At 39.5% G+C, this 23,634-nt stretch overlaps 1 protein-coding gene across 1 annotated transcript in view; it reads right to left on the bottom strand.

Annotated features, from left to right (window-relative positions):
- The window catches only part of nrxn2a (neurexin 2a), a 157,047-nt gene that overhangs the window by 120,667 nt on the left and 12,746 nt on the right, over positions 1-23,634 (bottom strand). Inside the window, 1 exon segment of the mRNA XM_076275208.1 lies at positions 15,555-15,570. Within this exon segment, the coding sequence (XP_076131323.1) occupies positions 15,555-15,570 (16 nt within the window).

Below are 23,634 nucleotides of genomic sequence, written 5' to 3'. Positions count from 1 at the left end.
ATGCTACATTAACCCTTACAGTGCAATAAAATGCATCTAAATAAATCTGCATGCCATTATGATGAGTGCATCACAAAGTTAGCTAAAGACATACCATGTATTCCAGAACTAGCTTGGGTTTATAGTCTATAAATGAGCCATGGAGTTGAATGTGCTTATTACCCTGTGGTAAAGAGGGTGTTAGATGAATTAATGTTCAGTGCAGTAAAATCAACACACCAGGTTTAGATGAATTCGTCACATGTGTACTGTGGGTAGGAACCCAAGAGCCCAAGCGCTAAGAATAACACACACTTCTCAAAGGTGCCAGGCTGCAATCCACACTTCATAAAACAGACTTCATACACGGCACTCAGAAATAACTGCCCCATTCCTTTCTCTTGTGCTTCCCCAATGTTTTGTACTTTCCGAGAGCGAAACTCCCATACATGCATATGTGATGGGGCAAAAACAGCTCAAAAGTTGGCAGCATCTCCTTACTCTCATAGGACCTCTTGCCAATTGCAGCATTCATATAAACTTTGCCTTTTCTCCACAAAAAAAACAGACTATGTGTTGGTGAGGAGCATTAATAGATCTGTCCTTTTACAGATCATGTGTATCCTGTTGTATTAATGTGAAAGGAGTGTACTCTCCCTAAACACATTCAACCACACGCTTAGTCAGAGAAGATGAGTTGTACCAGGTTCTGCTTCTCAAATGGAATGGCTACCACTCATTAAAAGCACTCATTAAAAGCAAGAGCAGCTGATTCGCTGATTGTCAATACTTACAAACACATAAAGATGAATAGGGAAGCATGGACTTCTTTGTACTTGCCTTAATCAATTTCACCGAGGAAAGGTTACATTGTAAAAAGCGAAAGTCAGGGCCGTGCAATTTATGAAACCACATTGCATGGGTACATATTACATAAATCAGTTTTATATTTTATATGAAACACATCGTTATGTTCGAATAGTCATTCCAATTAGGCATTCCATTTATCTGACTTAATCATGTAAGGTAAGTGTATACCATATATAAGAAGGAAAAGAAGGGTTGTCACAGTTACTAAACTAAGTTGAAGTGACACATATATTTAATGTAAACTTAAATTAAACTATTCCAATGGAATAAGTTGTTGAAATTGGGTAGTCAAAGAGAAAACTGGAAGAGAAATGCTGCATTAATTCCAGACATTTCATTTATGTGCAACCAATGTCCACATTACAATTAACTAAATCCAATGGGTTATTGTTTTCAGTGTAGGATTCTTAAACTCACAATTTACACACAGTGAAGAATACATTTAAAAGTTGAAGACAACTTTAAGGGTGACCGCCCTCACTATCCACGCCACTGTCCACTCTCCCTGCTATATAATTAGCAATCAATAAAAAACCCTCAATGACAGCATCATTTTCAAAATTGATGGCTGCATACCATCACATCCATCAACTGAAACGCCAATACCCAATGGAGATACCAGTGCTGAATGACTTCATCGGTTTTCGGGATGAAGTGAATGAAGGGATGATTTAAACACTCCTGTCTGTAAATAACAAGTATGTTGTCTATATACGGTCCACTGTGTATACTGTCTATATTGCTATATTGTATTGAATATTTCACACACACACACACACACACTTACAGTTAACAGTGTGTATATTGTATATATATAGGGTCTATATATATATATATATCAGCAGCGAGGCTGTTAGTCAGCTCCCTACTGTATGTATTTACAAATTTATTTTACAGGATTTACAGATTGAGCTATTTTTCAGAGTGTGTCCCAAAAGTGGTGCTGGATTGTGAAAGTATACCTGAAGATGCTTGCTTTTTCTTTTCCCTAAGCAGCCCTTCTGTCAGGCCTTGCTGCCTGCAGAAAATGTATCGTTATCCGGCCAACAAAGTGCATCACATGACAGCCACGGTGGCGTTTTAAGGTAGAGAAGCTCATTTTTCGAGCAGGGGGGAAAAGCTGTCTGCATTCTGGATGATAGTGGCTGGGAGGCGGAGAAGAAAAGTAGCAGCTATCGAGCACCTTACTACGATGGCGGGGGAGGGTTCCTGCAGACACATGGCAGACTGGAAATATCCTTTATTGCTAAAGCATTTGTCCTGCTGTCTATTGCTGCTTCTCACTCCCATTCAGTTTTAGGGTTATTTTTACCCTATTTCTAATTCCAGAATGGTTTCCATGGAGAGAGGTTCTGTAAGAGATCTTTACAGACCATAATCACAATGAGGTTGGGAATCGAAAGGGAGAACTGTGAGGTCATATTAATGGATTAAACACACTACCTGCGCAAAGGGAGCCACCATTAACAGCTTGTGCCATCACAGCTTCAGTGCCCTACAGTTCAGGATCTCTTATGTGTGCAGATGCAGATGAGAAAAAGACATATAAACCTTTTGCGTTTGTCCTTCTTGATAGACATTTACACATCTCCAGAACTCTCCCGTTGTGCTAAGCGCCGGATGCTGTGTGGCAAATGGATTGCGAGTCTGATCCAAGCGAAGGGGACAGCTGGCTGATGCCCTTAAGCTTCTGCCTGAGAATAACTGAGGACGGCTGCCATTGTGGAGCAATAAATCTATACACTCAGCCAGCGGTTCAGCCCAGATAGATGGCTCTCATAAAGATCGCAGATCCTCAAATATAGATCGGGGGAGAGGATTAGCGTTGATCAAACAAACATTTCCCCACTTAGACTCACTCAGAGTTCAAGGCCTTTGCTTGCATTTCATTTAAGAGATCTCAAGCAATATGAGAGAAATCTAGATCTATTGATGGTCATTTCATCTCATCTGGTTAGTGAAATGGAGGAAAGGTAAAATATGTAGAAAATAAATTAACAGCCCAGCTGCCATTGAGAATGAGAATGAGAATGAGAATGAATGATTTTACATGTATGTATAACTTTGTCCATAATGAAATATAGCAGAATATTTCTGGTATATTTTCTTATATACTGTAATATTATTATAAAATGTTACATTTCTTCAAGGTAACCCATGGGAATGATTTGGCAAATAATCCTATGGTTCTCACAAGCAGCACATAGCTAGCATTTAATGTTCAGACTTTTGTTCAGACGTTGTGTTTTATTAATGACTTTCTTCATAAGATATTTAGCAGAAAACAAACAGCCATCTGGGTGACTTCAACATTTTGAAAAGTGTGGAGGCTGATGTTTAAATAAGATTACAGCATTGAGAAATATTTCTAGGGGAGAAAGATATTCTCATGGCCAAAATGTTCTGTACTGTATGTTTTTATAAAGATACAGCTATAGAAGCTGATACTCTTTGATTTATAGACTTTACTAACATAAATTACTTACTATCTTAATTGCGTCCCACCAGACTTTCCATGATATGCATTCCAGTGTGTGGCGTGTGGTCCAAGGTACAGTACCACTCATTATGACAGCTGTCATTTCAAAGAATCTACTGATGATTTGATGACCATGTTCTGAATGATGAAATCTCAAAGAAAACCAAGAGCAATAACAACCACATTACCTTTATGTGTGTGTGTGTGTGTGTGTGTGTGTGTGTGTGTGTGTGTGTGTGTGCAAGACACTTTAAGGAAGAGGTGAAAACACATGAGAAAGATCTCTCTCTCTCTCTCTGTGTGTGTGTGTGTGTGTGAGAGAGAGAGAGAGAGAGAGAGAGAGAGGGAGACAGAATTTAAGAAAGAGGTGAAAACACAAAAACACATGAGAGAGATAAGACAGAGTGAGAGTGAAAACAGAAGGAAAGAAGGGGCTAGGAGATGAAATGAGATGAGATGAGATGAGATGAGAAATGTGGAAAAGGGTGACCGAGTGCAATAAATGAAAGCGCGGAAGAGCAGACACAATTTTAATAACCATCTTTTTTATAGGCCACTCCTGCAACTCCACTCCCGTCTCTTTCATTTTCTAATGCCAGGCCCATGTCAAGGACATGCTCTGCTCTTTAAAGTTCATCGAAAAGCCATTTCACAATTCAGGATTATGAATTAGCTCTGTCTGAGGCCTGGGTCATTAGTTTACTAGCATCTTCCTGAGTACTGTATATTGTACATGCTTATGAATTTGGCATGAGAGAGCCTCAAAATTAACAGCAATTACATGCATGTATGCTGTTGATATCTGCATCTTATACCATTCATTACACTATACATCTATACATCTGAACCGATGGGATTTTAATTGCTTGTGGAAGATTGCAGCCGACATGATAGATAGATACTTTATTGATCCCCAGGGGATAATATTTACCATTTGACAAGCTGTCTGACTAGGGTAAGCGTAGATTCAAACAAGACTGTTCTTAAGATGTGCACAGCCAAGTAACTACTCCACTGTGGCCATGACCGTCTGATCAGGCAAAGAATGACACTTTCTCCATCCATATACTGCAAGTACTCCACAATAAAGGACATAACCAGCATTTAACCTCCAGCTAAACAAGCACCCCTTACAACAATATTATAACATACAGTACATCCCAGGTTTAAGAGTAGCAAGTGTCTACTTCTTAAAATTGCTCACACCAACTCAAATGTGGGACTCAAGGTCTATTCCAGCAGAGTGTATTCATCATCTAAATCCATAGCAATATAAGTCTGCATGTTCTTTGTGACAAGACAAGGAAGCAAACAACAACATATTGAGCTTCTGTGGCTATTCGATTTTCATAATGTTGAAAGTACACTGTTTAGAGACCTCAATGCCAACAACTTCATCATGAGTGCAAAGAGAAATATATAATTAGGTGAACTACAGGTCAAATGAGGAATGTCAGCTACAACAGCATTAGTTCTGTTCATTTTCATCATCAGGCCTACCTCACTTCACTAAACCTGCAATTAACAGTAATCAGTCCAGTCTTCAGTGATGTTCTGTCACTCAACCACATAATCATCTGTAGGTGTGAAGGCAAGATAATGATACAGCCTGCAAGAGCAGACTTTCTGTGTAGGTTATACTGTAACTGCAACACAATATACAGAGAATGAAACAGTGATTGAAACAGGTTTAGAAACAACAAATAAAAAGCCATTTCGGAGCCCTATACAGCATGTCAATTGCCTCAGTGTTTCACATTTCATCAAAGCTAATGAGTTAGCCTGCATTCAGGCAGTTAATGCTGACTTAGGTCTGTTCATACGTGCCAATGCATAGTTGTGTTGCTGTATCATTAACATGGAACATCACTGTTATATAACGGCTGCTTAATAACTCATTTGGGGAGGTTCCTCCTAGCGGAAGAAGAAAGCTGAAGATAAGATAAAGATGCTCAAGTGATTGCCGTGGGATGAGCGGTAAAGAAAAGATATGTCTAGAAGTGTAGGTTGTGATAACTAACAGTCTTTGACTATGCTTAAGACCACCCTTGAGAAAATTTACTTTTCTCATCTGAACACAGGATTGCATCAGAAAATAAACTGATTGCATGAGATTTTGTGACCATCCCACAGTAAACATTTAATTAAGCAACATTTTGCAAATAAATATGAGCATCATAACAATTAAAAAATTGTAGTCTGTTTAAGTGAGTCAAATGCTCACTATAAATGTTGATTAAATAATCTGATTTGCAGAGCCATGTGATCTAGTTCATGACTATGTAGGTTCACATTTCTTACGAAGAGAAGACAATGCATCATCATGCAACAGCTACAGAATAACCAGACGGTTCTCTGAAATATGGATATAGAGTAACTTTCCACATCTAGTACAGCTTCAGAACTTTAGCTGAGCATATGGGCATAAAGGCCATATCATGAGTCACTGTCGAGCTTGCTAAGGTCTCTGGAGAGAGGAAGTAAAACAGGCATATTGTAAATGTCTCCACCTCAACTGCTAGAGCACATGCTAAACTAGAGAGGCTACAAATGGGTCCATCTTCCACCAGATATAGGAAATCAATCAGCTAATTTTGGCAGCGTATACAAAGTATGTCATAGCAGAGCCATACGATACCATTAAGATGCTCCCTTAAAGAAAAGCATGTGAAAAGCATTAAGAATGCTCAAACCTGCAGTATGCATAGTGCACCACCATGAGAGAACAGGCATAGCATCCAGTGAACAAGACACAGCATGGCTCCAGCATACTGTTGAGCTCGTTCTCAGGCACAACAGGCCCAGCACTTGAATGGAACTTGGGTTGATTAATGACTAGTGGTCTAATCATGGCCCCCGGCCCAACCTTAATTAAAAAACAAAGTTCTCTTTTCATTATTCCCGATGAGCTGAACGACGATAATGCCCTTCCTCCGACTGATGTCTCTACCCGTACTCCATTGACTAACAAATGTGTCTCTCTGTGAATTAACGAGAGAAATGCTGTACCTATCCCACCCAAACGTTTCAGGAGAACTCAACGATTAACCTAACATGCAGTATATCGGAACTGTCTACATCTCTGTAGGTACTGAGATATAGTATGTCATTCCAATACATTATAGGAAGTTTAGGTATTTCACACATTGTGCACATTCTAGGTGCAGTACAAGCCCAATACTAAATATATTCATGAGTGTTATTTTTTTCATTTTGTAACACACACACACACACACACACACACACACACACACACACACACACACACACAACATTTTGACCTTCTCAGGTCGTCATCAGGTTCTCAGAACACACACAAAAGCAATACACTTTGAAATGTGGAAATGAGGAAAAGAGGAAAGCCCTTGCTTGGCAAACACATACCGGTAATCACTTTTGAATAAAACTACATTAAACCTTACATCCAACATGAATAGAGTAACAATGTAAATATCAGTGTCCGCTACCTGGAACAACATGCAGGAATGAAGGCTCTGCTAGGATAAGTGACATTATTAGTTGTAACATGCAGCATGGGTCTTAGTTTAATCCCTTCAAATTTTCATTTAAAAGCAGATACAGTAGACTTAGAGGCAATATCATACAATAAGTCACCTAGTTTCAAAGATGTACAGTGCTTTCAACTGGGTGATAATTATAGGAGGTGGGGCAATGGTAAAATATCCATCCTCTTAAGTAAATACACCTTAATCCAGTGCCCCAGAGGAGCTAAAGCAAATGTTTCCTGGCCTTAAACACCTAAACATCTTAGCAGAATGAAGTCTAAAATTAGCTTATGACATTACAATCCCAGAGTTCCAATAATTCCTCATATCCACCCAGGCAGTATTGGATTTGTTGCTGTTCTAATGTCAAACGCCATTTTACACTTATAGTCATACAATTCTACATGTAAGGGCCAACTGAATGCATGATGTATCATATAATGTCTTAAATGAAGCAAATGGTGTTCTGATTTAAGTGGTTTTAGAGTATCCAAGTGTGCTGGCAAGAAATTATGCTTAGCTGTGCCTATTTTTGGAGTCTTGCACTCATTAGATTCACTTAGCATTTTTGTAGTGGTAGCGCAGTGATAATGTCCCTACCACAAACAGGGTCAGTAACCACAAGGACCCAGGTTCGAGTCTGACCTGAGGTAATTTCCCAAACCCACACATTTCCTGTCATCTCCTCACTATCCTGTCGAATAATGGCTAAAAATGGGACAGGCCTTGCATGGGGACAGAGGAGGACAGCTGTCATTGCTTTGTACACAACCAATGGCTGCCCTGATGGAGTTAGTATTAAACGATGTGGACATGGACGTATGGACAGCTTTTAAATTGAGTAAACACTGCTCTTAAAAACCTTTGTTTACAAAAACAATGTATTTTCTGCACTTCTGAAAGGAGTTTGTAATTTCACCAGTGGTTGCGTCCCTTTAAAAAATTGAGAGTGAACTAGTGTCCAGATTCTCAATTGAGAATTGATTTTGGTGCCAGACCCAAGAGGTAGAGTAGGGTTGTGTGCCTTGCACTTCTTATTCTACTCCCCTTGTGCTTCTTCTTATACCCCCCACCACAAATTCTCTTCTCAGATCTGCACAAATAGCATAGTAGGTAAGATTACCTACTTATTTTGATATTAAAAAGGTGAGTCTCCTAAAAAAGTGAAGAGATGGCATCTATGACATTAGCAAGAGAGGAAAAAGTGGTCTTACCTGGATGTCCATCACCTGTTGAGAGCAAAAGAGCATACAGTTATTTACAGTTAGTGAAATGAGGCTTCCATAGAATTAGCTTACACAGAAACAAACAAATAAAGTAATACGTCCTTCATAATGTGGATGCTCTAATACTAAAGCTGCAAATCTACACGCACACTAAAAACACCAAGCTGTTTGAAATCCTAATATGATCTTTTGAACTTGTGACCTTGAGTCTTTTGTGAACTCTATAGTGCAGATAATGATGTTGAGAATTGTTTTTTTCCACCCATTGTGCCATAATTACATAATAACCAAAGGTATTTTGTTTGGTATTTTTCAGGGACAAAAACAACTTATTATTCCTTTCAACATACAAAGTATGACTGCAACATAAGACTCTATTATTAAGGTCATTAGAAAAAGATAAGATATTGACATTGACTCTTCAACATGGGGGAAGCCGGTCTGCTAGACACATGGACCCAGGCTTGAGTCCAGCCTGAGGTCATTTTCCAAACCCCCTCCCCATCTCCCACCTGTCCAGTCTTTACGCACTTATCCATAAAGGCGGGAAAAGCCCAAAAATAAACAAACAAAAGAAATCTTCAAGTGATTTGCCTTGATTTGAGATGAAGTACACCTTAGAGTGATGAACTTATACAAGAGACTCTTTACTTATCATCTTTTATCAGTACTGAGAATGTTATAGTATGCAATGATTCCACATGTACCGATAACGCAATATGACACAACCTCATATGTATTTTGTTGTTATACCACAGTTCCATTCTACCCATTCTTAGATGTTCAGACAGTGAACCAAATATTTTCTTCAGAAAGTTTATTTCCCATTCTGTTAAGAAAAACTGCCAACTGTGGTCTAAATGTGACCAGAACAAAAATATATGTGTAAAACTTCCTTCTTAATATTTCACAGAATGTAAACAAGTCTATTTCAGATTAGAGTTATATGAAGTTCTAAAGTTGACCAGATGCATAGTATTCTCAGGATTTCATTCTGCGGAGGAAGGCTATTGTATTGTTTGCAGCCATAAATACAGCATGTAATGGTATATCATGTGCTGCCTTGGGGCAGTGTCAAGGACTGGAACAGAAATGAAGAAGACAGGTTAGTAGAAATATAGGATCAGAATGCACCACTGTGAGTGCTCTCGTGAGGAGAAATCTTTCATCATTTTAAACATGCTTTAAATACAAAATAATGGAATAACGGACAGATATGCTTTATTTTCCAAAGAATTATACAAAATGTGCTGCACTTTGTCTTTGACCTGTGGAGATCATATAAGTGCTATTGCTTTTACAATTGATTTTCAAACAGTGCAGTGGAACAGCTTCCCTAGCTATAGAGACACAGGCATATAATCGGGAGGGTATCCATAACTACGGACACAATGCCCAAGAGACAGCATTGTATACAACAAAACACCAACAACAGGCAATTAGGCGTCTGAACTTTAGCCAAGCACCGCTTCAAAAAGTAGTCCTACCCAGTTTGTTCCAACAATTCACTAAACCAGCTGATTTTAATTAGCACAACTCTTCAACAGAGATCTTCTGAAAAGGGGGATTCCAATATTCGAGTGAAAAAGTACAACGGCAACGGTTTCTGGACTGATCAGCGAACAAAGCTGTCTTTTAAAGCATGGGATGTGTGGATAAGTACCTATTTTGGGAGAACAGTTGAGAGTTAATTAGACAATTAGACAATTAGAGTTTAAATAGACTTTTACCATTATAGTAAATTATAAGGGCACCTAGCGTATATAAGATATAAAGTGAAAAAAATAATTGTTTTGTGACTTTTAGAACTGATATGATTGGCTCAAAGTGATAGATAAAGCTAAAGCTAGTTAGTCATTATGTTGTTAGCAATGGGAAAACTGCTTAAGGGACCGTTCGTTATTCATAAACGGGATCACCGGAGGGATTTTGAGTGCTTCGATCAAAAGTTGCATGACCCTCCACTGTCTGCAATATAATTTTCAACGTCCCTCCAGCAGCATATTCAAAATTGACATGACCCTCCCTGGCCAATTGTCGATGTCTTCCGCCCACGCTCTTACGCGCTGTGACAACACATCAACATATATGCTACCGCCCTAAAATCAACCTCTGCTTTCTGATCTTACACATCACACTTCACCAAGATGGTGGACATTTCAGTAGATTTACTCCCTAACATTGTTGTGGAAACACAATAAGCATGGAAACTAAATGCACACTTCCTGCAACTGCATTAGCCTACTTGAAAAGTTACTCCTCTAGTAAGTATTCACATGAAATAAAACAATAAAGCAAGACCATTCAACAAAGCACACTGGGTAATAACAAATTCAACACATGAACTTGTTGCTATGGACTCGTCTCTAGGCTTCCTCAGTCATTGTAAAGCTAAATGTTCCCGTAGAATATCCATATTACTGTAATACTCACATTAGTCCTGCATTCTGGCCTGTCTTTGTGTTGTCCTGTTGTTACCCCTTGCCCTTCCAGTGAAACAGATGTATTCAAATCATCGTTTTGCTTGCTTGAATGCGAACTCAGAGTGATGTTAACCTAGTTAACGACGTGGTTGTCATGAGAGCAAGATTCATTAGCGCTTGGGTGTTCGGCCATAGGCTATGCCTATGTGCGCACCTGCCAGGCTACTCAGCTAGACAAAGAATTCCCCCTGTATATTCACTCCAAGTTGGCCTACCATAACTTACCAACTACACTGTAGACCAGGGGTGTCAAACTCATTTTGGTTCAGGGGCCACATACAGCCCATCTGATCTCAAGTGGGCCGGACCAGTGAAATAATTGCAAAACATCCTTTGACAACTCCAAATCTCCAGCTTAGTTTTTTTCAGTAGGCTATGCTTTACCCTTCAGCCTACATTTGTAGCCTACATAATCACAAGGGATATATTAGATTATTACACATTTATTCAGAGAGGCCAATGAAATTGAAATAAAATGCATTTCACTCTCATAAACAACTGGTTTATGTTTATAGTTGAGCCTACATTTTTACATCTGACCACCTGAACCAACTCACCACACTAAACTCAAGTGGGAGCTATGAAGAAAGTTAACATCCTGCCTTAAAAATGTAAATGTGCAAATGTATGAAAAATAAAATGAATTTAACAAACATAAGTTAGCAGTGCATGAGCAATACGATCAACTGATACGATTAGGTTACATCAGATCAAATAATTTTGTAGGCTAGGTGGCGGTGCTGTGTAATAGGCTATCCACCATAAAGGCCAGATCCTGCACCCATTCCGGGCATTTAAATTGCTACTGGTCTGCCTTTTTTCTCCAAGAACTGTCCAATTTCCTCTCGTAGTTCAAAGAAACGCTTGAGTACGGCACCTCGGCTTAGCCACCGTACTACAGCGTGGTATGGTAAGCCAGACAGAATGCCATTATCACTAAGAAAACAGTCAAACTGACGGTGAGTCAGACCTCGCGACCTGATTAAATTTACAGTTTGCACAACCACACTTTAACATGATCCAAGTTTCTGGTGCAAAATACAATAAAATGCCCAAACATCTTGTCCTCCGTTTGCAGGCTGCACTTTGTCTCTGAATTTTGTCGCAACGCCTGCTTTTCTCCCGACAATGTAGCCAAACTGACAGCACAGGACCAGTCAACTCCGAACTTTTTTTTTGTTTTTTGGCTGCGCCTAGCGGCTGAATTGAGGATTTCGGTTATTTCTTTGAAAATCCATAACTCCTCACAGGAATGGGCTAGAGATTTTTTTTTTTTTTGACATAGTCAGAAATTTATTCTCTACAAGTCTGGGCCGGATCCATCTAGCGGGCCGCATCCGGCCCGCGGGCCGTATGTTTGACACCCCTGCTGTAGACCATAAACTGGCTATTTATATGACCAAATGTATTTCTTAAACTTTATGAAGCAGAATTACGCACTGCTACTTGGAACGTAGGCCTAACACATTTTTGTTGGCAGGAGAGAGAATGACAGCGATTAACAAATTGCACTTGTTGCTGGTTACCAATAAATACTATATATTTTTTTGCAAACAACAAAAACATAAAGGATGGAGACAGCAAAGCTAGAGGTGGGCAGGAACAAGGTCAATTGGTAGAAATGCTTGTCAAAACGTTAGGAGCTGGATGTGTGGATGAATGAAGCACAAGTATGCTTTGTGTTAAGCATGCACACTGTTTAAAGTTAGGCTACACGGTAAACTACAAGTAAACCAAAGTTAAATGTAGCTTTTTTAGGGCTGGATAAAGTTGACCAAATGGATATAGGCTGTTAGGCGTGAATAAAGTAGGCTACTTTGTTGCTCCAACCCTTCCAACGTTAACGAATGTTGACATTTTCCGTATTTTGCGTGAGAAACCCGGGAAATCTCCCTCATTTTCATTGTTCAATGTTGAGAGCTATGGAACGAAAGAGAACGTTATATGGCGACAGAAATCAACAATCAAACAAGCCACTTTGATTTTTTGCTGTTTTCATTAATACAAAAGATGGGTGACCCTCCCCTCAACAAAGAATAAAAAGACATGACCCTCCCCTATTTTCCTCCGGTGACCCCGTTTATAAATAACGAACGGTCCCTAAGAGAGCTACCCCCCCCCCCCCCCCCCCACACACACACACACACATGTCTTCAGAGAGTTACATCAGCTAATTAGGGAAATCACTTATATTAAGGGCACAGGTACAAGCAATAGGATTGATCAAAAAACTGTTATGCTCTCCAACAGCGTGGGACTGCAGTTCCAGTCCCTCTTGGCCAGGGTGATATTACCAGTCTATATGATATTTATGAGAAAACCCAGTTCTCCATACTCTTCAAAATGTAATGGGTACATTCAGGGAGTTGCATTTAAGTTGAACAAATAGGTAATTGAAAAGGATGCATAGCCTACATGAGAATAGAAATGAAAAAAAAAAACATAAAAATAAATGGCAAAAAACAATTAAGCCGAGAAAATAAACGTCTACTGCTTCACATTGGAACATTGGAGTAAGAGGATGCACTTGGTATTTCTAGAAAACACACACACACACTCACACACACACACACACACATAATCTGAGGAAGATTAGGTGCTGTTCAGCTGTTCATATTCTGTGTAGCCTACAATTGATAATCATTGTTATACATTCATAGCACTGCTGTACATTCAGTGCTATTTACCACACTTACACACAAACACAAACACAAATGCAAACACACAAACTTTAAAATCTGTTAAACGACTTGTTGTAATTTGTCTTTAGTAAGTGACTATGACATGGAAAAAAACTGAGTCATAATCAGTGAATCATTCACTAGGTTGAATCACCACCTGTAACTGTACAGCACATGGCCATTGAAAAAATGATAATTTCAAGGTCTAAGGTGGAGGCAATAAAATGAGCATAATATTAACATATAATAACTGTTCATATAATAATGAAATTGAATGATAATTATGTGATGGTTTTATCATAGTATTAATTGTAAAGCAGTGGAAGTCATTTTACGCTTTGGTCATTAAAAATACATATAAATATTATATTAGTGTTACAGTCCACATATTATAGTCATTAGTCTTGCTATAACATCATGCATGCTTGGATTGGATTCAAATAGTGTGTCAATATAATTCCTTGGCTAACTGTCTGTTGTGATTACTGCATGCCATCAGAAACTATTTGCATACATTAAATCATGTATGGTAAGGAAATGGTGAATGTGCAAATTAATAGTTTGTTGCATATATAGCCGGGTGTGTAGTGGGCGGCTGTGATGGATGGGTGAATGTCACAATGCTGTATTATTAGCATCTGAGATGAAAATGTTCTACAAGAAAAACATATGATCCCATAATCATAACTGAAAACAATGTGTCTACCATTTCATCTATTTTGACACGTGAGAACATGTTTTATATGGAAGTATATAGTGTCAAATGTTACATTTTAGATTCAGATTCTATTTTCATTATTTGCAAATGCTGTCCTACATTGATTAATGATAAAAGATAAGTCAAACACGTGAGCATGTGATGAACAATGTTTATGAATGACCAACATGAAAAGATGGATGCTTAAAGGGACTGGTAGAAAGGTTTTACAATTATGTCCATGGTAAATTCAGCTTCTTAACATTCTTATAAATCCCAGTTTTTCAACTGATTGTGATCCAGGGACCACCATTCTGACTAAGGACGCAACCTGAGGACCACCACTGAATACAAATAGTCATTCCCACAAACCACTGGTTGACAATAACTGGTTAAAAATAAATTAAATTGTTTCTATTGATTTTGTTTATGTAAAGCACATTGAATGACCTCTGTGTATGAAATGTACATGTAAATAAACTTGACCTGACTTGACTTCTATTAACAATGTGCTACTGCAATGTAACAACATGGGCTATAGGTTAACACTACACATAGACAAATGCATTAGGCCTACTGTGTTGCTCTGGGTAGAACATGAATATTTAATATATTTATCTCAATGGCTGGATGTATTCATATAACATCTGGCAAGATCATCTCAGCCTAATAAATAGATTAATAAGTAAACCATTTATGTGTGGCATCTTTTAAAATAATTTTTTGCCTATCTTCTGTCTAGGCCAACACATTAGATATCTCATATCATTTTCTCCTGCTGATAGAAAAGCCAAATATTATGAAGTATGAATCATGAATTGCAAAGACTCTTCTGACACCTCATGATCGCGGATATCAAGCTGAATTATCTCCTCTCCTTCATCACAAGACTTTCGATTCTCATTTGGAGGTCATTAGGCAAGTGGAGGCAAAACAGACCGAATGGCTTTTGAATTGTTCTGATGAACGGCACCAAATGTTACAGCACTGTCATGCTGTATTTTAAATGTTTAGCGATATGATATCGATGATAATATACCAATTATTGATGCTACGTTGCATTGGAACAGTAAGAATCTGTAACATGGACCCTAACACAAATCTGTAAGACACTGCAAAAATTTCTTCAAAGCATAAGAAAAAAAAAAAATCCAATTTTGACGTGTGTTTACTACAAACAGAACCACGAAAACCAGTGATTTACCTGTATGGTAATAGTGAAGCCTACATTGTTATCTGCCCTGCGCTGCAAGGCAGGCTGACCAAAACCAATGGAGACAATAGGATCATAAGAGCTTTACCTTCGGCAGAGGCTGCAGAGATCAAGGCTGCGGATCCGGGTGCTGGCCAGTGCACAGGACAGGGGTGACGCAGACATGGGGGAGCACACAAGAAGCAGGGAATGAAGGGAACCAAACAGAAAGAGGACGAGAAGACAGACGGAAGACAGGTGGAGAAGAGGGAGCAGATGAACAACATCTCATTGTGTAAGAAAGGGTTGGAATAATTGGGTTATGCAAAGGGGATTTAGGCAAAAAGAAATGAAAAAAAAAAACAAACAAACAAACAAAAGAACAAAACAAAGGAAAAGAAAAAAACAAACAAACCAGGCCCCATACCTCGGCTCTGTAACTTCAGGTGCGCCAGACCTTGAGGGAAAGAACAGAAAAAAGGAAAGGAAAAAACAGGGTCACAAGAAAGGCACGGGAAGAAACGAAAGCATTGTCACAACGTTTGGCTGAGGTTTGTGACAGACATCCTGAGGCAGACACGGATGCCAAATTCAACTCAAAAAACGGAAGGGAACTGAAAGAAACACACACCTCTTGAGTGAGAGGACGAGGGGGGAAGGAAAAAAAGCATTTTGGCTGGCACAAGCCCCACAGGCACTTGCTCACACTAATGCTTTTTTTTCCTAATGGAACACACACATATAGATATATAGGTTTGACAGGCAGCTCTCCGAGGCTCCTTATTGGCCTCACTGCAGCTCAGCCAGTGTCACCAGCAGCAGAGGACCCTATGCAGGATGCGAGCTACAGGACTGATTGGCAACTAAATGGGTCTTCAAAGACACCAAGCACACGGTAGATTATTTTCAAGCTGTATGGTATATATTTAGTCCTCTCAATGTACCATATGCTGCAATTTTATTTTCGTCTGCGAAAGAAGAACGCCAGGGGAAAAAAATCAGGAGGAATGTTGGTAGCACAACACTCACAGCACAAATCAGGCACATTCTACTCAGCCAAAATACCTATAACAAAAGTGATCTACCTTTATCAACCTCATTACACAACCTCACATTAAACAAACTCATTACACATATCAAAACATTGCCATACAATATACACATAGAATGTGTACTAATTCATGTAACGAGTATAAACTGATATTCCAGAAAGTGAGGCAGACCTAACGTAAACAAGCCTTTGCCATGACCTAGATGAGCAGAGAGACACTGAATAAACAAACAGACTGGCTGTATATAAGCACTGAGCGGAAGCCCATTTGAAGGCAGAGGAGAAAGCCAAGCTCCAAGAACTAACCTTCAGCTAATCAGGAACATACAGTACAGAATCGCACATCGTTAAGAGAACAACTTTAAGCAAAGCAAACTTATTTTTTCACTTTAAGCAGCATTGCAGAATTTCGGTCTTAAACTAGTGAGCGAACTACCTGAAAGGCATACAAAAATTTACTAGCACCACAAACAGCCAAGTTGGCACTGATTGCAGCCTGCTGGTATTCTGAAATGGGGCCTTTTGGCAATACGGCTGCCAAAGACTTGGCAATGTCTGTGAATACTTTTCTTACATTTTTATGGGGTGCTCCATCCGAGATCACAGACTTACACAGAGCACAGCCTTGATGGCCATGAACAGCAAATGTGCTTATCTAACAAGGTCATTTTGCATATGTTATCAAACTTAGCTGTGTATAAAAACATACCTCAAAAAGGTTATCTTGGTGTTTATTTTACAAAACTCCAGATGTAACTGGCATTTAGTTTTTCACTGGCACTAAAAAAATTAAGGTAACAAGAGATTTAGGGACCAATTAGCACTAGGTAATGGGTAATGAGCATAAGTGTTCACACATTAGCCTACAACCAAGTCAAACAGTTCTGTCATGTGAATTTACTTTTGTGGTGTCTGATATTATGTGTTAAGGGGGGGGGGGGGGGGGAAACAACAGAAATGACTAAAAATCTCTTTCTCTTTCTCTTTCTTAGTTCTCAACTGCAGTGGCAACCATGCTTAAATCAAAACTGGTTTCTCTCTCGATGTTATGCTCTTGATATAAAGTCTACATTACAAATGCGCTGGCACCAAATATCGATATTTTTACAAAAATATGAAATTCATTCATATTCAATTAATATTCTAAACGGACTCATCTGACATTTTGACTTATCAGTCACTACTTAATGTGTACTTGTGGTGGCGCATATCAAATTAATGAGGGTAATCCTCTACACTGTCAATTTCTTTTTATACTTTTAAGCGGTACCAAGCTAAAACTCTATGTACTTTGTAAACTGTTTCAATTCAGTTGTGAAATGAAGTGAAAAAATACATAATTCCAACTTTTCGCCTTTTCTTTGACTTCATTTAGACAGATATCGTGATCTATAGTAATCATTTGCAATCTATTGACTATTGCAGAATCGTGATGTTATCATTGCATCGGGATATTATTGTTATAGTGGACAAAGTATCATGACAATATCAATATGTGAGTTAGTCTGTGATTCCCACCCCTACATGATAGTATTACGGTACTGGCAGTGTCGATCAGAAAAATAAAGGTGATTAGGTCAAACAAGGTTCCAGAGGACAATGTAGTTCCTTCAAAAACAGTGTCAGGTTGTTGCTATGTTTGTTGGCAGTGAAGATCAGACCATGAACATAACCTGTTTTTTTCTAAAATGGCAGGCATTCTATTTGTGACAGTCTTCTAAATGTGAGATTCTTGGCCATTTCACAATGTGCAAACCTGACTGAGCATGGTCACCATTCTAAAATGAAATAAGGTGTCTGTTTTGTGCGACTATAATTATCAGCTAAAATTACTGTTTTTATACTACCATGCCTCTGAGTGAAACTGGACAGTGAAACTAGCACAGATGTCAGTGTCTCTTCCAAAAAACAATCACTCCATTTCCCACAAATTGAGCTGCCTCACAAAGTATCTGATTATTCCAAGTGGACCATGAATTCCCTATACACACAAACATCACACAGAACATTGATTCGGTAACATCAACGCAAAACACACACACACACACACACACACACACACACACACACACACACACACACACACACGCATTTACATGAACTTCATAAGATATACTGAAAGGAAATAGAATTTCATCAGCATGCCTGAAATGCCATCGGGTGGCAAACAATCGCCGCATTAAACAGACCAAGGTTGGTGAAAATCCTCATTACACATGCATTTGATTTGGGTAAACAGAGGGCAAGGAGATGGCACCAGCCAGACTCGATCGTCATCGTCTCTCTCCCCTATCAGTGTGATTCCTTGAAAATTATGGAGCCACTTTTAATGCACTGAAAATAATGAGTTCTATTAGAGAGATAGCAAAACACTTGGGAAGGAAGTGGCCCAATCCATAGCAAATCATGGCTCTATGACTTTGCCACAAAGACACTGGGAAAACTAAGGAAAGTCTCAGCTAGATCTTTCTCTGAATATACAAACTTTTTGTGCAGGTAGAATAGAGCAGATTACGGTATTGATCTGGGCTGATCCAACATACAGCTGGTTATTTAGGCAGTAATATACAAGATGCAGTGATATATCACAAACAAAGATGACTATCTTGGCAATCTGCTGTGTTTACATTCTATGATATTTTTTTATGGTATTTTCACAATATATCAAACGCCTCAAATCTTTACTTACTGGTATCACATTCAGTTTGGATAGTGCATTTTGCATAATCCAATTCTATATCAGATCAGATTTAATGTAAAAAAGAATAATGGGATTGGAATGGAAACTGGCTCGCTTGCCTTGGAGTAGAACTAATAGCTGAAGGATTTGGATAGGAAGCATTGGCATAGATGGAAATGGAGAAGTGGGGATACAGTATATCATACAGAGCAGTGGGAATATATAATATATTTTAGAATAAGGGCCTTGATCAAAATAGACCCACTTTGGCATTGTAGGGAAAACGTTTTAACTGATTCTCATCATATGCTAGGCTACCACAACAAAAACAAATACATGTATAGATATCTAAATTCAACAGAAACAACAGAATATTATATTTTCCATATTTATGATGGGGGAAATTTTCTGCGTGTGACTATGTCCGTGTAGGACAGTGCTCCTTCTCTCTCACTCTGGTTCTCAGCGAGATCAAAGGTTCATCGGGTTATCAGGTGCTACCTTTTCTTATCAGCACAGCTGCTATGTCAAATTGCATTTAATCTGTATTAGACTATGGTGGAGGTGATGCCACTTTACAGATAATCTTTACAGCCACAAGGTCATCACAACACTAGTAGACTCTCATGTCACTGTAAGGCAAATTCAGCGCAGACGGAACCAAGATTTATAGGTCTGGGATTTATTTTCTGGGAAGATGTACAGTAGTACACAATTTATGAGGTTTTCACACTTTTAGAGATAAAGGCATGTATAAGTTATAGGGGCTTCCTCTTATAGGGGGTACTTTGCTTTTATGGTTTTATTAAAGTCAAGGGTGTTAAAGCCCAGCTCTCTCCTTCAGGAAACTAATCAGAGCCAGCAGTTTCAGGCTCCTGTCCTGAAGCCTCAACATCAAGAACCGGCCACTAGTACAACACCATCATCATCATCATCATCATCAAAACAAGGCGTCTCAAATCTCAACATTAAACACCCTGTTTGCCCACAAATATGTACATAAAGTGTTAGGTCTGACGCTAGGGCTGCAAAACAAGGTAATAGTTGTGGTAACAATACTGTCTTGTGCTCAGCTGGCTCATCTGAAGGGCTAACACAAGTAGCCGACTGTAATAATAAAACATTCATTCATTCCCGGTTCCATACAGAAATTGCAGTGCAATTTAGACCGATGCTGAGGACAAATAGCACACATAATAAGACACAATGCCAACCAGTGCCACCAACAATGTCATGTGTTTTCTTCACAAACACTAGCAGATGAAAGGCTGGACTTCTACTCCAGAGGACTGTCTGACGTCTGACGTCCTGCTGCGGACGTCTGAGTTAAAATGCTGCAGCCGGGCTGTGTTGGCATAGCAACTGGCTCGGGTGTCTCCCCTAGCGTGACGTTTCCTCTACAGCAAGCCCCCCCTCCCCTCCCCTCCCTCCTCTATTGCACCCCCACCGCCATGTTCTCCTCACTCGATCATGTGCCTCTCTCTGCTATGCAGCTCTACATGAATATTTGATAAAATAATTGTCTTCATAAGTGGTTTTTAATGGGAAGAATATATCAGTATATATATACTGCATAAGAGACATATGCTGGGATTTTTCAGCAAAGCTACTGTAAGGGAAAGACCAGTCATATTCCTCAGCAACTGACCCCTTTTAATTTGTCCTTTACACCACGCCAGGAAAAAGGGCACAAACAGGAATTTGGTTAAAGGATGATTAGCATATGATGATTAGCATAGTGAAAATGCAGCAGCACAGTGCACAGCCTATTGCTACACACGCATGCATGGTCTTTGAAATAAATAAGCAGTCAAAACCTGTTATCGACAAACACTGCAGCTGAGACTCAGTGTCTTGACAGACTTAATAGTGACAGATGACATTTCTGTGTTGAATACAATTAATACTGTGTATACAAATATATATCATCAAATACATTAGATCACCATAGAAATTACTAAAAAGTACATATACATATACATGCCAAATACCATTAACATACACATAAACAAATAAATATTATAGAGCCACATACAGCATAATACATAATACTGTATATCAAGCACATAATCAACAGAGCATAGAAATAAAAATGTATATAGTCCAATATTTTGTCACAGAAATACATACATATAGAAATACACATATTTATATATTAGCAAATTCCAGCATTGTTAGATAATATAAAGAGTTTATTTACTAAGTCTGTCATTCAAAGCTGAAACTGAATTGGACAGGACAATAGAATCAGTCCATGCACTTTTCACCAAGCTCCTTGGCTCGCTTATATTTTTAATACATACATTCAGTAGTGGAATCACCCTGCGTTCAACCTGCAGTTGGGCGATGAAATGAATCGTCTACCCTAAATTCATTGCCCTGTCAGGGAGCCAGTTGAACGAGGCTGAGCTTAGCCCACCATTGTCCTTATCTGACAATACATTGGAGGGATCCTGCATGAAACAGCCTGGTAATAAATGCAGCACTAAGAGCAAGAGAGCCTTTATGTGTCAGCCAGCAGTGCGGAGCCTACAGCCAGTGATAGAGCGCCATGCCACCAGAGCAGCGGCCGCATTGATTTTCTCATTCATACACCATATACGGCTCATACTGATTGCAAACAAAAGCAAACATCCCAGAGATGGAGCTTTGGCCAGCGTCGTGCCCGAACGTGGCCACCCTGCTGCACGCATGCTACTGCATTAAGCAGGATGGAGATGCGCTCGCTGTGATTGGACGTCAGCAGGGGCTTTCCACACACCGATATTTCCAGCTGAAATTCATTTCTGATGTTATGAGATTAATCTGAAGATGTGAAATTCAACAACTGGGCTATGGTCTTGGAGTAGTTTTGTGCATTTGACTTCGCTTCATGTTATATACACTGTATGTTTATATTATTTCTCCGTTACCTCATGATTTTTTTGTCAAAACACAAGTCTCAAATACATCTAAATATTTTTATAGGCCAGACATATTTTGTCAGCATGATGATTTGCGGTGAAGTTAAAAACTAAAACATTTATCATACCGAGCCACTTATTCTTCAAGCGAGCTTGTGGCTACCTCTAAATAATGCAGCTTGACTGGGAAACTCATCTTATGAGCACCAATGCCTATGAATAGCAGCCCAAGCCGACTCTGGCAGCACAGTGCATTGCAGCACTACACAGCCGACGTGGGACTTCATTAAAATGCTGAGTAGGGTTGTCCACACCCCGACTCGGAGTCCCTTTGAAACTGCTGAAGGAGATCCTTTTGAACCGAGATTACGCCAAGGTCAGCGGTAGGGGTGAGTGTGTGTGTGTGTGTGGGGGGGGGTAGACAGGGAGATGGTAGGGGGCAGATAGGGCGTCTGCTGATGACCGGCTGTAAGACTGACTGGCTTAAGGGGGGATCATTCCCGGGGTGACACAGGGCACCGATGATCTTCATATTCCCAAAAGGACGGCCCTCTCTGCTGCAATGCACTGTGCAGACTTCAACATTTCACTCCCTCAGAATGTGAAACGACCTGCATTTACCATGGGGATCCAGCCAGCACACTGTGCTCAGCATGAGACAGGCATTAATGTTGAAGTCAGCAAAATAAGGAGATTTTCCACCGAGGCTGGGACACTGCTATATATGAAAACAGATATCCAGCACTTTACATTACATTACATTACATTTGGCTGACACATTTTTAACCAAAGCGACTAACAACATGGTAACAGTTAAGTTTTAAAGCAATTATCTCAACAATTTTAGTACAATTTAAAAACGGTAGAGTACAGTACAGTAAAAATAAGTGCATCAGTGAGTGCTGTTTTTAAACAGTTGAGTGTCAGTTCAAGATGGCTGGTAAGTGCTAGCACTTATAAGGAGCCTGTTAGCTAGCCCTCTGCAACGCATGCTTACTTTTCAGGATCAGAGTGCAGTATGCAGACGTCTGTAAGGCCATATTTGTAATGTCCGTAATGTAATGTTGTGCTTCATAATTTGAAGAACACACAGGTCGCCTACATGAGAAAGAACAGATTGCCGTTGCATATGTATCAGCAAGCGACTGTAGGAGCGACTCATTAGGTGAGATGTCCGTCCTAACGTCCTTGCCTGCTCCCACTCTCAGCAAAGTTTTTGTTCTTGAGTCAGCCTTACAGCCTGGTGTGACCCTTAACAAATTCACAGAACAATAGCTGTGAGCCTGCTAATACAAATGGCCCCTTGAATCATGCAGTGTGTCACTACAATAACAAATAATGCACCTCCTGAGCACGGTACAGTCAGACACAGATGCACTGTGCATCCCTGCAGCAGTCAGGCACAATCTTATCATTCAAGTGCTTATATGAGCTAGTACATACTGTAAGTATACACCTACTTTTTCATGTTAGCATTCATGTATAGTGTGTGCTGACATTACCACAAACAACACGTGTCAATAACGTGTGAAATCCCAAGCATCTGGTTAACATTCTCATGCCTACCTGATCTCTTTTGTGAGTCTCCCTGTAATCTTGTAATGCTCCACTCTATTGTATGCAGCGGGGTGGGGGGGGGTGTGGGTTAGGTTAGGGATTGTGTGCGTTGCACTGCACTCTGGGCACCACTAGGGACGTGCTGTCAGATGCCATATTACATCCCTTACGTTGGAGGAGAGGGAAAAAGAAGGGGTTGCCTTGAATAAGTGTCATCTTTGTTTTTGCTGGATTGTGCTATGGAAGGGAAACACTGACATCCTTTGAAAGCTATAATCCAATAAGGACTCCAATGCCTTCCCTCTCTCCCTCTCTTTCTCTCTCTCCAGC

Source organism: Alosa pseudoharengus, unplaced genomic scaffold (assembly GCF_046254945.1).
Source record: "Alosa pseudoharengus isolate Yale_2024_CS ecotype anadromous, Long Island Sound unplaced genomic scaffold, YU_APseudo_1.1 YU_APseudo_1.1_scf_8, whole genome shotgun sequence".
In the NCBI taxonomy this organism is placed as follows: domain Eukaryota; kingdom Metazoa; phylum Chordata; class Actinopteri; order Clupeiformes; family Clupeidae; genus Alosa; species Alosa pseudoharengus.
The sequence above is the reverse complement of the archived record's forward strand: the minus strand, read 5'-3'. Positions and strand labels throughout refer to the sequence as shown.